This window comes from Nicotiana tomentosiformis, chromosome 3, assembly GCF_000390325.3.
Source record: "Nicotiana tomentosiformis chromosome 3, ASM39032v3, whole genome shotgun sequence".
NCBI lineage: Eukaryota > Viridiplantae > Streptophyta > Magnoliopsida > Solanales > Solanaceae > Nicotiana > Nicotiana tomentosiformis.
The window spans coordinates 86,660,352-86,676,870 of record NC_090814.1 but is presented as its reverse complement, the minus strand read 5'-3'; the positions used below and the strand labels follow the sequence as shown (position 1 = coordinate 86,676,870).

At 35.1% G+C, this 16,519-nt stretch overlaps 1 protein-coding gene across 2 annotated transcripts; it reads right to left on the bottom strand.

Moving 5' to 3' along the window:
* Positions 1-7,487: 7,487 nt before the first annotated feature.
* LOC104117172 (uncharacterized) lies at positions 7,488-16,163 on the bottom strand. 2 transcript variants are annotated; one of them, XM_009628183.4, is made up of 16 exons: positions 15,607-16,163; positions 13,532-13,653; positions 13,357-13,445; positions 13,234-13,269; positions 12,960-13,053; positions 12,299-12,341; positions 12,111-12,211; positions 11,783-11,847; positions 11,166-11,659; positions 10,984-11,071; positions 10,785-10,895; positions 9,880-10,448; positions 9,104-9,239; positions 8,946-9,014; positions 8,703-8,834; positions 7,488-8,094 (listed from the first exon to the last, which is right to left on the bottom strand). In XM_009628183.4, exons 1-16 carry the CDS (start codon positions 15,816-15,818, stop codon positions 7,981-7,983), a joined length of 2,475 nt encoding a protein of 824 aa, XP_009626478.1. In that variant the 5' UTR covers positions 15,819-16,163; the 3' UTR covers positions 7,488-7,980. The 2 variants fall into 2 exon arrangements, with proteins under 2 accessions (XP_009626478.1, XP_070053322.1); XM_070197221.1 differs by having other exon boundaries at positions 10,785-10,880; positions 10,960-11,071; positions 15,607-16,161.
* Positions 16,164-16,519: the final 356 nt, after the last annotated feature.

The window sequence follows — 16,519 nt, the reverse complement described above, 5'->3', positions numbered from 1 at the left end:
TAGTTTCTTGAGTAGCATCTTGAGTGTCGGTGTCAGAGTTGCGAATACGAGCCATTTTTGCAAGTTTTGGAGAAACGAATACATTAGATAATTTCTTAGAGGTAGGCTCTACTGCACGATCTAAAGTATGAAAAAAAAATAAGACTTTTCTTAAATGTTTGTAGCCTCTTACTTATAAGTATGGCGCGCTTCATACCTATAAATAAGACTCTACTGATACGGTTTTATAGACCCCTAGGATTCTATAAACCTGACGCTCTGATACCAAGTTTGTCACGACCCATTTTCTGAACAAGCCATGACCGGCACCCGATCGGTAAATTTGACCGAGCGAACCATCTACGCTTATCAAAACTATTATAGCTTCAAACTTTATATGCAGCAAGGCAATACTTTAATCAAATACTTTTAATTAATTTGAATATTTAAAATAAACCAACTCCAAAACTTTATTCGTAGTAACTACTGACATACTACCAAGTTATTATCAAAAACACTTGAATCTTAACCCACCGATTGTGTCTATGAAGCCTCTACTGATAAACTGACGCGCTACTCAAGACATGAGATTTCCTAGCCAGTTCTCCAAGTAAACAAAGAAATAGCTAAATAATGACGACCCAAAGGAATACTCCACGAACAAAAGCGGAGCTCACCAATAGCACTAGAAGTGAGGGAAGTCCTAACATGTAGCCTGCTCGCCTGCAAAATCGGTTCCTACGTTATACCGTAGACCAACGCAGGCTCCCAAAAGAGAACGCCAGTACCATCCATTGTACTCAGTGAGTCTCAATAACGGGGGACAAAATCTTAATAAAATATACATTACAAGCAAAGATTCTAAATGCATGAAAAACGTCAAGCTTTGAAGAACAATTCTAAAATAATGGCATAACAGCAGATTATGAATATTCTAAAAGAAATTCTTTTCTTTTTCTTTCAAAAGAAATACTTCACTTCATACTTCGGGAGTTCCAACTATCCTGACTTATTTTTATCTTAGTCATAGTGTGATTGGCACGGGTTCGATCCCAACCTAATCGAATAGGCCCAATCCACGAGGTGCCACTCGCTTCATGGTTCTCAGCGCTCATGTATCATAACTTAGCCTGGCTAGGCAAATTTTCAGCAACAAGAGCCTCGGCTCATATGCTCCCTACTACTGTAGGATAATTGAGAATAGGAAATTGTATATACCTGAGTTCAAGAACTAGTGATTTGTAAAGAAATCTAGAATTTTCTGTTACCTGCATGAGTATTTCGCTGGAACGTGCTTCTGTTTCTTATTCGTATAAGTCCGTTGCTTTGCTTTCTTTGGACCCCTTTTTCATCCAATGATACCCACTTTTAATAATTAATAATATTAAAATTATTAATATTCTCCTAATTGTATATTTAATTATTTATAAATAGAGAAGTAATACAAAAGTCAATCACAAGGGTTTAAATCCGTAATAGAAGTTTATTTTTTATGCGCTCAAGGCAAGATAAAAACAATTAAATTCTATATTTAGCATGTGTTAAAACTTTTATAGCTTTGAGGAGTGTTACAGCACATTGGCCGTATTTCATACTTCATATTCATCTCTTTCACTTTCAAACCTTATCACGGATCATCAACAACAAAGCATTTTTATTCAAGACTTTAAGTCCACATATTGAGCAAATAAGAATGTTAAACACATTGAGATTTCTTACACAATTTGGTATAATAGCCTTCATTTGAATCACGACTTAAAGATATAACCTTTGGTTATGCAACTCATGCCTCGAGCACATTTTCAGATAGAATATAACATAACAAGAATATTGGAATACATATTGAATATATATCTTTCAATACAAGGCTTATTCGGAACAATCAATTCATAATGAACAATTCGGGACTTACAAGGATATTGTGGGGTTCAATTCTAAGAGATGAGTTTAGCCAACATACCTCGCCTTAAGCATTTTAAATTACTACAATGTTCCGGAATTCTTAGCCTTTTTGATTTATTTAGAAATATAGCAAATTAAATACAAATTAGGAGAGAGTTATGGTTCCAGCTCATTTGAGCATTTTATCAAACACTAGGTGGGTATTATGATTTTAAGGTCCTCCTATGGTGGATTCCTCCATCTCACTACCCAAAGTCTACCCAATTTAGCTCAACATTTTTTTCCCATCCTTGATAGTACATGCATGCATAATGGACAACTCCCAGACCCAAGAATTGCTTTTCTTATTACCTATTTTCCGTAAAATCACGAAATTGAGGGCTATGGAGTAGATTCTTACCTCTAGGATGAAGACCTAGTGGATTTTCTTGTGAATTCTTCAACTTGGAGCAAGAGTTAATGATCAATAAGCTTAGTAACTTCTCCTCCCACTCTATGGTAACCCCTCTCTCTAGAAATATCAGATTTTTGCTTCAAAAGTGACCCTTTGCCTCAATATATCGAAATAGGGTCGGGTTAAAAAAAAAATTAAAAAGAAGCCTCGAAGCAGATCTGCGGTCGCATATGCGACCGCATAATACTTCTGTGGTCCGCAAAATAGACCGCATAATGTCCCTCCGGAACTGGGCACTCCTGCCTCACTCTGTGACCGGTCTGCAGTCCGCAGACCTATTATGCAGTCGCATAATGCGCCGCAGAACTTCCCTCCGAAAATTTTTGTGTTGGATTTGCGGCGAGTTGTGCGGCCCGCAAAATGATTATGCGGCCACATAATGGTCCAAAACTTTGCCCATATTTCTGCTTCAGTCTGCGACAGATCTGCGGTTCGCATATCAGTTTTGCGACCGCAGAAATGCCCTGCACTTTCAAAAATTTTCATCAACTCCCCAATCAACCCAAAAAGTCCGAACCGCGGTGAGCAAGCTCGCCGCGAAGAATCTCTACAATCATCAACACATAGGTCTATCTCGGCACCACGAGACCCCGAATTTTAGGTAAAAATTTCACGGGGCCTTACAGAAAAGTGACTTAGCCACAACGTAACAAACCCTAAAATCTCTCTAAAATATAGATATTCACCTTAAATACAATTCTATTTATAACACTCCCCCTTGAATATCTATTCAACAGATAATGTGTCTCGTTAAAATCTTAACTAAAATAAAATCCAGTGGGAAAAAATTCTAGAGAAGTAAAAAGAGTACACATGTTTAGAAATACGCCTTTTAGTTGCCTCATTAAAAAACTTTGCAAGAAAAACCCAGTGAGACAAAACCTTGTAAGGAAAAAAAAGAGTACAACGCATATTAACTCCCTCTGATAAGAACACTAATTCAGATATTTGAGTCTTTGCATTCCAATCTTGTGCACCATCTTTAAAAGATCGTTAGTAGAGATTTGATAAGCAAATCACCTATATTAACTTGAATGAATATGTTGCACCTTGAAATCGAAATTCTTGATAGATATGTAATGTCTTCATAAAATGTTGTGGAATGGCCTTTTCAATATCTCCATAGAGGTAAAATTCGCTATCATATTATCATGCTTATAGTTATAGCAAGATACATATGTGCACAATTACACTTAGGATGTGGTACTTCATGACCAAAAATTCTATATGCTTTAACCAATTTAAATCCTTTAGGGATTGTCATATAAGTTAAGCCATATAAGCCATATGAATGGACTTTAGATGTATATCAAGTTTTTATGTCATGCTAGACATATAAGATAGATAAAAATAATTACACATACCATTGACTTTATACTTTTAAGTGTTTGAACTACATGTCCAAATCTACATGTCTTTCATATGAAACCAATTTTATTCGAACTTTGTCTCTTCCATTTGGCCGATATTTTGTGTCTTTATTCGACAGACTTAAGATCCTCATCTATACTTAGCGCTATCATAGATATCGCCGACTAACATTATATATCGGTTACAATATTTTTTCATAAAGACATAACATAGAGATCTCTTCTAAAACTCTAATGAGATTTTATGAAGTGTTATGTCATGTGATCTTCTAGATCACTTGCCTCCTTATTATGATCATTTTGATCATTTGCTCATCTTCTTTTTCAAGAATTTTATTTAAAACCAATTTGTCTATATGCTTTAAGCGTACCATAGGCTTTGTCCTTCTAGGACTTATTTTAATAGGAACATTTACAATGAGAATATAGTTACTTTCTTTGGGTCAACAAATGCGTCTGACATGCTTTGCAATATATTGCAGATGAATTATCTTTTTATGAATTTCAAGTTCATATTATCTTATTTGAGGATCTAGATGTACAAATGATAATTCATTCCACGTAATTTTTTGTCAACTATTTATCTTGTCTGCCCCTCATGTTAGAAAAACTAACTTGCTTCCTCAACTTTGAAAATCCACCTTTGTCCATTATGGTGTTAATCAAAATATACATCGCACATTAATAATAATAAGATAGAATTATTTGGTTCTTGATCTTGTACCACTTGTGCGGGGAGAATATCATATACTTTCGTATATAATGTATATCAAATTAATACAGATAACTTTGTTCTCATAAGCAATCGTTTAGCTATTAAGTGGAGACACTCAATGAATTATTTTGCTAAACCAACTATAATGTAAACCAACTTATCAAGATGAACTGTCTTGAATAGAAAATCTGGAATATGCTCTGAATTAAATTATTGAGCAAGTTATCTCGTAAACACCAGGTTGCAGCTTAATAATAATCGCACATGTAACCATCTCATAGATGCATATTATATGGTATACATAGAAGGTGAATGTGCCCATATTCACCTTTGATATTTTCAGCATTCATGGGATTCAATCCCAAATTTAGTTGGTCTATTAATTAATGAGAACAAGCAACATAAGAGAATTCGTAAAGAACTTTCTAGTTCTTAATATTTATCCATGTGAATTTTCTTCTTCTTCTTTTTGCACATCATACTTAAATTAACATGGCTAAACTAATTATGCTAACTAAATAAATTATCAATATTGATTAACTTCAGGTTTATACCATAACGTGTACAATTATTAATAAACTCCAAGTTTATTATGATACAAGTTTTTATATCAATAAACTTCTACTTTATTGTGGCAATCTTTTATTTGTGTAGTACAAACTGGAGAATAAAGCGGGTAGCTTTTCACATATATATTATGCCGAGATATTAAATCTTTCCTTTATTTATAGTCTCAATATAACCAACCGCTTTCGCGATACTTTAGAAAGTCAATAAGTTTCTTTGAGACTTACTACGACACAAGAACCTTATTGATAATCAATTTTATTTCTCCAAAATAGTATAATTGGCTCTTCCAGAGCTTTCAATTAATTTTGCACTACCACATATTCATCAACATCCATATGGTGAATATCTCTTTCACGGAGAAAGTTATATAATTATGGTTATGATCAAAGTAATTATAGGCAAGATATGTTGCTTTCATTACTTTTGCCCTGTAATAATCACATTGCCATAATATTTTGGCATAATCACAATAGGTACGTGATTAATGATCATTCATGCTAATATAATAAAATTATTTTCTTATTTCATCTCAAACCTCCTTCTAGGGGTAAGCGTGGTATATTCACCACCACTAGCGCGTTCATGTTCTTTCAAGAATGAATATGTATTCATAAATCACATGTTGTCACATTCACATAATGAATAGACTATAATCATCTATATGTGATTTATAAAATTTCATGTCAAATCGATGACAAACATTACTTTCACAAAATGAAGTATTATTTTGAGAATCATTATTGTTCTCATTACCACAATGATGCCGATTATAATTTCGTCTATTGCCACATGCACATCCATTGATACCTTCACGCTAATAATTTTGTCTTATTTCAGACTTATCACATACTGCTACCACATTCTTTTAAGGGAATGAGAATGAAGCAAATTCAATGGGACGAGTTTCCACTTCTTGTGCTCACAAGCATACTTGAATTTGATCATGGTAAGACATAGAAATTTTACCACTTCGGGTTGTTATAATTTCTTACAAACTCTAGTAGAGTTATAATTAAAATTTATTATCTTTGCTTGTATTTAAAATCAAATTATAGAATTTCTACAATTTAAAAGAGAAAATAAAATAAAATACTTACATTAAATCCAGAATTTATTCGTAAAGAAAATTGAGCAACATGCATGTATCCCAAAGCCAGTTGACTAAAGAAGATGCCTAGTATATGAATATCAATGCATTCACGCAGGAGCCTCACGCAAATTCCTATATCTTCTCTCCACGGGTGGTTTAATTTCTCAAACATTAGATAACTAATTAATAGTATATCTACAAATTAAAACAACCGCCCTCTACTCAATTGGTTAGAATCTCGTGCTGATAACATGTTATAAAACAATAAGAGAAAGAAGTATTGCAGAGAAAAGTAGAGACAAAATTTTTATTGATTTGGGATGAATTACAATGGAATAAAACCCTTATATTTATCGGCGAAAAATAACTTAGCTACAAAATAACAAACCCTAAAATCTCTCTAAAATATATACATTCACTTTAAATACAATTCTATTTATAACAAATTCATTTTAGTTACACCGACGTCATCCTAATGAGCTTTTCACAAACAACTATGCAAGTGTAAACTCATTCAAGAGCTCATAAAAATCATCACTCAACAATTTCTATTGATAATTAATTTATAGGTGTACTCCAAGGTTTCTCACAAATTTCAGTCACCTAAAGATTAGTTATGCTCAAGTTTTGCCTGTCTTTACCAGACGGTTAAACGAGTTTTCTCTTCTCCCCCCCTCTTCTTCTTTTTTTTAATTGGTTTTTTTGCTTCTGTTCAAATTCCCCTTTCTATAGACAAAACATTAAATCATATAATCTTCTTGAGGGAAGTCAACCAACAAAATTTAATCAGGTCAATTCTTAATCTTAACTCAGTGGTTGCAACCAATCTCCCATAGATCATCGATCGAAGGATAAAGGAAGATGGTAGAACTCTTACTAAATCTTGATTAACAAAATTCCTTCTCAACTCTCATGATTCAACAAATCCAATCTATACCTAAAATTTGATTTCACTTTCCTTCTTTTTCCTTTCCTTTAATCTCTAAATAATAAGCTAGAGGCGCATATACTTTAGAACTGAATAGCAACTTTGTGAAGTTTTAAAGTGAAACCTGAAAAAGAGAAGACTTCAATTATAGAATCTTGTAATCCCTAGGTAACTCATTTAAGCTTATAACATGTTTTCAAATGCTTGCACTTAGCTACTTATAAAAAAATCTTCCCTCCAGACCAGTTATGAAGCAAGTTCAAAATTCAACGCGCACGAATTAAGTTGTTTGATAAAGTGATTGTAAATGAGCCTGTGAAAAATCCGTCTTGTGAAACAGAATGTCCTGAAGCCGTTTTGTTTAGGCTCAAGCTCTAAGATATTTAAGAAAGAGTTGCATGGCAACAAGTCGCACAAACTACATTCATATTAAAATGACTTCCCAAATTTCAAAAGAAAATCAAACCTGTGCTGTAAAGTGTCCAAATGAAGAATATATTAGTCCGAGGAAACTCTTTGAACAGAAGTTGATAAATTACACTATAGCATTAACTGTAAACAAGACTAATTTACAATACACTATTACATGGAATAACTATAGATGAACAAAATCATAACTTGCTGTGACATTTCCGAGTCCATGTGCCATTCCAGTTGCCACGCAGAGATCATCTTTGATATCCTACAAGACTGCTATGGGCTAACCGTAGCTCTGAGCAGAAACAGACTGAATTCTCCTTCCTTCTGCAACCATCCACATACAAACACAAGCAAGCATTTGACAAGCACATTTCATGCATATTCATGTCACACTCTCAGAAGTGGAGACCAGTTTGGCACAGGGTTCGAGTATCTCTTCCTTAGATTCAGGAGAATGCGATTTTGATTCTGAAGGTTGTAGCGATCACAGTTATCACCCCTTTCACGAAAAATAATGCTGACAATCATTTCTTGATGCATATATTTGACGACCTAAAGGAAATAAGATAACTGCTGCTTCTTTCTAGAACCTCCTTCTCCATAAAGGTCATTCCACTGCTTCAGCTCACTCATTACGGATCCCTCAGAAGCAAAGCTAGCAGCAACCTAACAAAAAAAAGTGATTCATGAAGATGTGTGTGTATGCCAAATTGAATACAACAACAGCACTGAAGGAAATAAGTCCTTTGCATGCATATTTGTTAGTATTGATTTCCAGGTTCTTTGATTCCACAAAAGAAAGACTACAAAGTGGCCAACTGCTTGATATTCCATGCATTAATCTATACAATAAAATTCTCGGTTCGTATTGCACTTTTGTGTTAGAAAAACACAATCCTACAATCAGCCATAATATCATCACTAATAATAAAGCAGAGCTGCAGCTAATTACAACTTCTGTGGAATAAACAGCAAACATGAAATTTCATTTTCAAAACCAAGGAGATACTGTAATGTCATGATAGTGCAAAGAACCAATTTTTATGATATTAGTCCATCCAAGAAATTGTGTACCAAAAACTACAATTTCCTATCCAAGATGGCCAAAGAGTAGCTTTGGGAGCAAATGCTAGGACAAAGAAAAAATTAATGAAAGAACTAAATGCTTCAGATGGTCCAATAAAAGGAGAACAGAAGTATCTTTATAATCTGGATTAGGATCTTTTTGGTTTTAGACATTAAGCCTCATGGACCCAATATAAGAAATGGATTACCTGATTCTTTGCCTGTTTCATGTCTTCCATGTTTAGAGGCCTCAAAGCAATTACTCTTTCTTCTGTGGCTTCTTCTTTCTCATCTGAGTGATCTTCTGTACTCTGCCCTTCGTCAGCTCTCTGCTTCTTTTTCTATGAGGAAGAAGAATCAATAAGAGAACACGAAGAATACACAATAAAGCAGATAGATAAAAAAGGTTACGTTGGCGAGAACAATAGGGAGCTAGAAGCTTGCAGTATTACCATATCTTTCTTTCTCTCTTGTTGTATTAGCTCTCTGACAGGCCGATAAGCTGCTGTTGTGCACAAGTTCTGTTGTTGGAAATTAATGCTTTCAGTTATTTCAAGATAATAATAATAGGCATATTCTTATATCATTTTGGAAATAGAACATTACCAACCTTAAGATCACTTCCACTATATCCTTCGGTCATGGCTGCGAGCTCTTTAAAATCAAGATCTTCTACCTTCTCCTTTGCTAGAAGAGTTTTCAAAATCTTCTCTCTATTCTCAGCTGCAGGTAAACCGACCATAATTCTGGCGAACACGAAAACCAAATTTGAGCATTTATTCATTTTGCTATATCATCATTAACTGAAAAAGGTCTTGAAGTTTATAAATGTTTCCTTAACGTCAGAGTATCAATAGGAACCATTGCACAGAGTAAAATATCTGCAAAACTAACTGCCTATTAAGCCTTCAGAAGATAAGGCAAGAGCTAACAAAATCATTACGATGAGCAACATACCTCTGATGACAGAAGACTTTTTGTCACCAGAAAATTAAGAATCGTGCAACTAGTCTAGCAGAAAATAATGTAAAACTAACAGAAACACATAACAAATGCATGAATAATATTTTTTTCGTTCTTCATATTTATGCTCAAAAGAGAAAGACTATAAGTAGATATTTCTATGAAGATTACTATAAGAAATAGATCTTCATCCTAGAGTGGAGAAGCTTAAGGGCATCAGCATTTAGTTCAAGCCACCAGAGAAGAAGATCTAACTTGCTTTCTGCCTCTCTTTTTTTCTTCCTCTTTTTACAAAGCTTCTTTGAGATGTAGAGGATTAGCAGTAAAGTGTCGAAATGCATAACATACTGGTGAAAATGAATTCACACGACTGGAGAACACAATTAAGCTAAGTAAATGATTGGTGTCGAGCTATAGAAGTACCTGCGCTCAAACCGCCTGATTATTGCTTCATCGAGGTCGAAAGGTCTGTTGGTTGCAGCAAGAACAAGAATACGCTCACCTGGTTTAGTCAATAAACCGTCCCAGTGAGTCATAAACTCATTCTTAATTTTTCGCATAGCCTCGTGCTCTCCAACTCTTGTCCGCTGCCCGAGCATGCTATCAACCTCATCCACAAAAATGATCGTAGGAGAAACCTTCGCTGCAAGTGTGAAAAGAGCTCTGACATTCTTTTCATCTTCCCCAAACCATTTTGAAGTAATGGTTGACATTGAGACATTTATAAAGCTCGCTCCAGCTTCGTTGGCTATTGCTTTGGCCAGCATCGTTTTCCCAGTGCCAGGTGGACCAAAGAGTAGTATACCTCTGCAAGGCTTCAGCAGTCCACCGTTGAAGAGGTCAGGTCTTCTAAGAGGAAGCATGACCAGCTCCTGAAGTGATTCTTTTGTTTCATCTAGAGCACCAATATCTGCAAATGTCACTCCAATTTCATTTGAAGGTATAACCTCTGGTCTTATCCGCTTCTCAAATTCATTGTCAGGAAGAACTTCCTGTAGATATCATATTACACATTAAAGCAAATGGAAGAAACACCAAATGAAGATTGAATTAACAAACAAAAAATCAAGTTGGACCAAATAGTCAAAATATATACTAAGATGCAAATCAGAGAGTAAAAAATGTAAGCGCACAGTGTGACAAGACATTGTTGAAACCAGTAAATCAGCATTAATTTTTTCAGAGGAATATAAAGACATCCTATAAAAAGTGTCAACATGACATTTGAGAAGAAAAAGAAAGAATACAGCTCTCAAGACCAACTACTACCAACTGAAAGGTTTAGTAGAGAAGGTTGCTAAAACGATTCTATCAGGTGCTGCACTTACCGGGGCCTTAATCTCTCCATCCTTTTTTGCTGAAGGAACTGATTTTTCAGCCTCGCCCTTACTCTCAGATGTTGGGTTCTCAGACTTTGTTTCAGGCTTTAACCCAGTATCCTATTTTTGTTTGAAAAAAGAAAATAGAATTAATTTCGTCTGAGATAATTCCCCAAGGTTCAACAGAAACACCAAAATGCAAAAGAACCTTGGACGTTTCAGCATTTGCCTCCATTTTGAGGGAGTCTCTGCAACCACTCTTTCCGTCCTGGAAGACACTTAATCCATGGGACAAACTACACCAGACGAAGCATAGTACGTACATAAACATCAAGTAAGAAAAATAAATGAAGCTAAACTACTCAAACAAATTGGAAATCTGGCATCTACCTGTTGGATGATATGAGGAGCTTCCCATTTCGATATTCTGGATCCTTGCTGTTCATCAAATGATATGATATAGCAGAGATAACAATTTCCTCTATGTAATTACTCAGCACCACTGTGTCAGCTCGACAGATTGATCCTAGATCATCACATTCGAGGTCATTTGCTGCAAGCACCTCTGCAATGTGATTCTTGTTGTCCTGAAACTGAATCATCTTCATGTCCTCTTCCAGTTGTGTTTTCCAGTCTGTAAGATGTGTCTCATCTTCAGGGGGCCTGATTTCAATACTGTAAGGAAATAGAAGACCGAGTTTCTCATCTACTTCCTCACAATCATCTTCATGCTCAAACATCCTGGAGCCTAGAACCAACACCGATCCCGACAGCTTCTTCAGCATTCGATCAAAGAGTTTATAAACTCTGGGAGGTTGAAGATGTCTGTCAACATCCCTGATGTAGAGAATAACACGGCTGTTTTCAGAGACCGACACTAAAACCTGCAAGTAACCTCCTTTGTTAGTAAGATTTAAGATGAAACAATCATAACGTGAAAGATACTGAGAAGATCATATGGAATAACGACACAGATACAAGTTTGAAATTAAGAGAAAATTTAATACCTTGTAAAGTGACTGTAATAAAGCCTTTTCATCTATTGACCAGCTGTTCACCCGCTTGGTTGGAGCTAATGAAAATGAAGAAGCAAGAACTGATCAGAAGATAATCTTCAATCATATGATTATCCCTCATAGGTTACTCAAAATTCAACATTATGAAATTGATAGATGCAACTTATGCAAGAGATGAATCTAGAAATCCGTTGCAAGTACAGTACATCCGGTAAAGCTGGTTGATGGTTAGATGGGAAATTTGGTGAGATCCTTCAATAAAAAAACATAAAGATAGCAGAGCCATGGCAAGTAAATCAATTCCCTACAAGCATCCCACCTGGATTTGAAGAACAGGAGTCAGAGCTGATGCTACTTATATCAGAAGAAACAGAGGCGGTCCTGCGATGCTTTAGAGAGTTGCTTGCACCTTCCCTATTCCTGTATATCCCAAGGCTAAGGGTTAAAATGAAATATCAACTCCAAAGACCTGCATTAATATCTGAATGAGGAAGAAAACTAATATACCTTGATTTGGCATCAAACGCAGTGGTTTGCCTTGAAAAGGTACCTACAAAAAAAGAATAAAAACTGTATATGAAGAGCATCTGGAGATGTAAAACAACATGAAAGTATCAAGCCTGAGATTTTAAGTTCTAAAATTCTGATTAGGTCTAGATCGAAATCAGAACCATCAGCATACCAGCTGCTGAGCTCCACGTGAAAGATGGATGTTGAACTTGAGCAATTACTTGAACTTTACATTTCTTGTTTTCTGATCAATAGTTTTAACTTTACACTTAGCAGCCTCTGAAAAGTTCTCACGATAAATTAATTCCATCTTAGGACTTATGAAATTAGAATCAGGCTTGATTGCTTTTACTCTTCGGGTACAGGACAAAAACAACTTGCTGGTGTTAATGTGGAAATTGCATCACTTCCCACAAGATAAACGTACTGTTAAAGCTGGAGTATTATACGACAACTAATATTTTGTAACTTCATAAACATCTAGAACCTCCTTTAAATATAACCTACGCGTAAACGAAATCAGCAGATCTGGAGATCAAATAGTTTGTGATTCATATTCTTATATTTAAGTTCAGATATATTCATGAATTTACATAAACAGACACAAATACAATTAAGTGTACCAAATAGTGAAGAACTATGGCCTTTCTTCATATACCTCCATTATTCTCTCTTGCTGGAAGAATTGAGAATGAACCAATCAAACTGGACCAACGTCCCAACATAGACTCTGAGGTTGACCTCTTGAAAGCCTACAAAAGTAAGATGCTGAATCAGGTAATATTCCACTAGGGGCGAAATGATTCCTTTTACTTATAGTGGAAGTGAATTTAGATTCAACAGTTAAGGAAATATGAAATGGGCCTGAAGACAACAATATTTTGACCAAATAAGAATATAATTCTTCAAAGATAGTAAAAATTAGTACTTACCGATTCTTTCTTGAAGATTCCATACTTGCTCTGCATCTGCAACGATTGACCATGAAATAGAATGAATACAAGTATCAGCAGAAGATATGCTAAAGTACGGTAAAAAGAGGCCTTACACAATACCTTTAGAGTGAAGTCAGTTAGATCCAAAAGCAGCAGCTTAGCATCAAAATGATGCGCCAAAGCCTTCGCTAGAGTTTGCTGGTAAAGTTCTGCATTATAAGTATCTAGCATAGTTAAAGCGCTAAATGCAGATAACATATCAACTTGGAACAGACTTTAAATGCGAAAGCCATACCAGCAGGCCCTGAAAGCAGTATGGCCCTGCTTGCAGGAGAAAGATTTCTTGTATGTTTAGACACATCTAAGTGATTCAGATGAACGTATGCTGCACTTGTTAATAACACGCGCGTCCGTTCACTGTCAAAGCCATCACATTTGAAGGAGATTAATAAGTGTGAACGGAAACCGTCCTCAACATATAGTCGTAGAGATTACCAGAGATAAAATGGGAATACAACAAGTTGGAAGTGAACATATATTTTCAAAATTATCAACTTTTACCAAGATCCTAACTGGAGCCACCACAATGAAATTTAGCATAACTCTCCAACAACAGAACATTAGGTGAAGGAGTGAGAACTTTTGGTGCAAGTGTCAAGGGATAACCAGTACTTGAATTTTGTCAAACAAAAAGCTGTTACATTCTTCTGCTTATTTTGATTCCGCATTCAACAACTTTGCTGTATTGAGAAGAACTCCGGACATGCAACCCATAAAATTCACAGGTTGCAAGCATTAGTGGGTGGCTGGTTATTATTACTCCATGCTTTTCAATTTAAATGTCTTATGTTCCTTTTTAGTCTGTTTAAAAAAAGAATGCCACATTTCTATTTTGTAATTCCAATATACTCATTTTACCTTTAATAACACTTTCTTATGGGAGTGACGTGACATGTATAAGACAACAAAATTCAAAGAGTTTTTTTCGCATGTTACACGCATACCTTTAATTTAAAACCACAAGTTTCAAAAAATTTCTTTACATTCTTAAACTTTGTGTCGATCAAACTAAGACATATAAACCAGAGGAATTATTGTACTTTGATAAGTTAGGTTGTCTATTAATTAGATAACAACAGGTAAGAGTAAGAAATACACATAGATGATGCACCCAAGGTGTGGTTGGCAGTCAATTAAGTAAAATAAAAATAATAAGAGACCAGAATTCAAATTATAGGGAGGCAAAAAGCATTAGGTGATTAATTCTCCTTTGCTTAAGCTTTAGTGGAAGGAGTTACCCATTGCCTTTGCTATTGATATGTAACAGGTACATGGTATAATACTTCTCTTTTTTTTTGAAGAATGAAACTGTTTAAAATAAATACTTCTTCTGTCTCATTTTTATGTGACAATACTTTCCTTTTTAGTTATTCCAAAAAGAATGAACTTTTTTTAATTGGAAACGTTTGAGATTTAAACTTCCTATTTTACCCTTAATAAAACGATTTATTGGTATAAAATATTTATTAAGGATATTTAAGACCACAAATTTCAAAAGTGTTCGTTTATTTCTTAAACTTTGTGCCGAGTAAAACACAACCAAATAAATTGGGACGGAGGGAGTAAACTTTAGTTGCAATATCTAGCCGCTAGCCACTGTCTTAGTATCAGCAATTCCAACTAGAAGCAGACCATAAACTAGTGTTTGAAAGTGCCAGATCATTTTGGGCTTAAGATTTACCACGACCAACAATTTTGAAATCACCAGTTTCACCTAATTCATAAAATTTGGAGATTCAAGTAGTAGTTGCAAGCCTGCAAGTGCATGTTATTACTAATGGACCTTTGAGCACCAGAGTAGTTTGCTTACTCAAGGGCCAATTTTGAAAAACCATACATCATCAGAGTAAATAAGTTACGAACAAAGTAAAATTATAAATAAAAAAATCGTTGATTTATCTAAAAAGCAGCTGTTTTTATTGAAGGACTAAAAACTGACGGGAACAGAGACCAAAAAAAAAAAAAAAAAAGAAACAAACTTTCAATAAGAAAATTAAAAGAAAAATTACAGAGAACTCCCAACTTGAAGATTCCAAACCCGAAAATAAGCATCGATGGTGCGCGCAATGCATTGCAGGGGACAGGATGATTACATAACGTAGGCTTAACCCAATTAGATCATGAGATCCAGGGAATTTATATAAAATGATCATTTAAGAAAGACAATAGAAAAAGAAATTGAAATATAAGGGAATTATTTGTATAGCAGTGAGAGCTTTTTTACGTATATGCATTTGACAGATATTAAGCAAATTATCAAAAAAAAACCTGAAGATAGAAAGAATGGCGGCTTTGTGAAAAAACTGTTACCTGAGAAAATAAGGGAAGTCAGCAAAGGAGACTTTGGTATGCTTGCCGTCAACGAAGAGGCGTCGAAGTTCCTGCTCGATTTGGTCGGCCGTTATCCCTTCCGCCGCCGAATTACCACCGGTCCATTTATTAACAGCCTGTCCTGACGCCAATCCAAGCCCTACTCCAACCCCTACGCTCAATGCCGATAACAATACGTGCTTCTGTTCCATATTCAAGCCAAAGATAGATCTGTTTTTGTGATCCTCTGCTCTATGAATAAATAATACTTCCAAAATGTTGAAACAAGTTGAACGTATATTTCTTTTATATAAATGTCAATATCAAATAAGCAATAATGGGGAAAATGTGAAATAATAATGTACGGGAATGGAGAAAATGATGGAGAGAGAGAAAATTGGAAATGGGTCGTATATAGGAAAGGAAGGAGACGTTGGTGGATTCTGCCTTAATAATAATGACAGGTAATGAAAAACAATTAACAACTTGATCAATTGATCGATCCCACTGCGACTGCGCGCTCTTTTTCTCTCTCTTTAATTTGTTTCTTCTTACACGCTTGCCTTGCAGTCTTGTCTCAATTTATAGAGTTAGGAGAGATGAAATCGGAGCCCCATTTGAAAGCTTTTTTCACCTTTTGACTCAATGCTCCAACCTTTTTCTTTTCTTTTTTTTTAAAAAAAAATTGTTCAAAAAGATTAGTTCGGTACACAAAATATTTCGCGTTAATACATGGTTCCGGGAAGAACCACAATCAAGAAGTGTGATGTAGAATATCTACTCCAATGAAAGTATTAGTGGTTGCTTCTACAACTTGAACCTCTGACCTATAGGTTATACAAAGATAAAATTACCGTTGCTCCAAGAATCTTTCTTCTTTTTTTAAAAAAATTGTTTATTTCTTGTTTTTGGA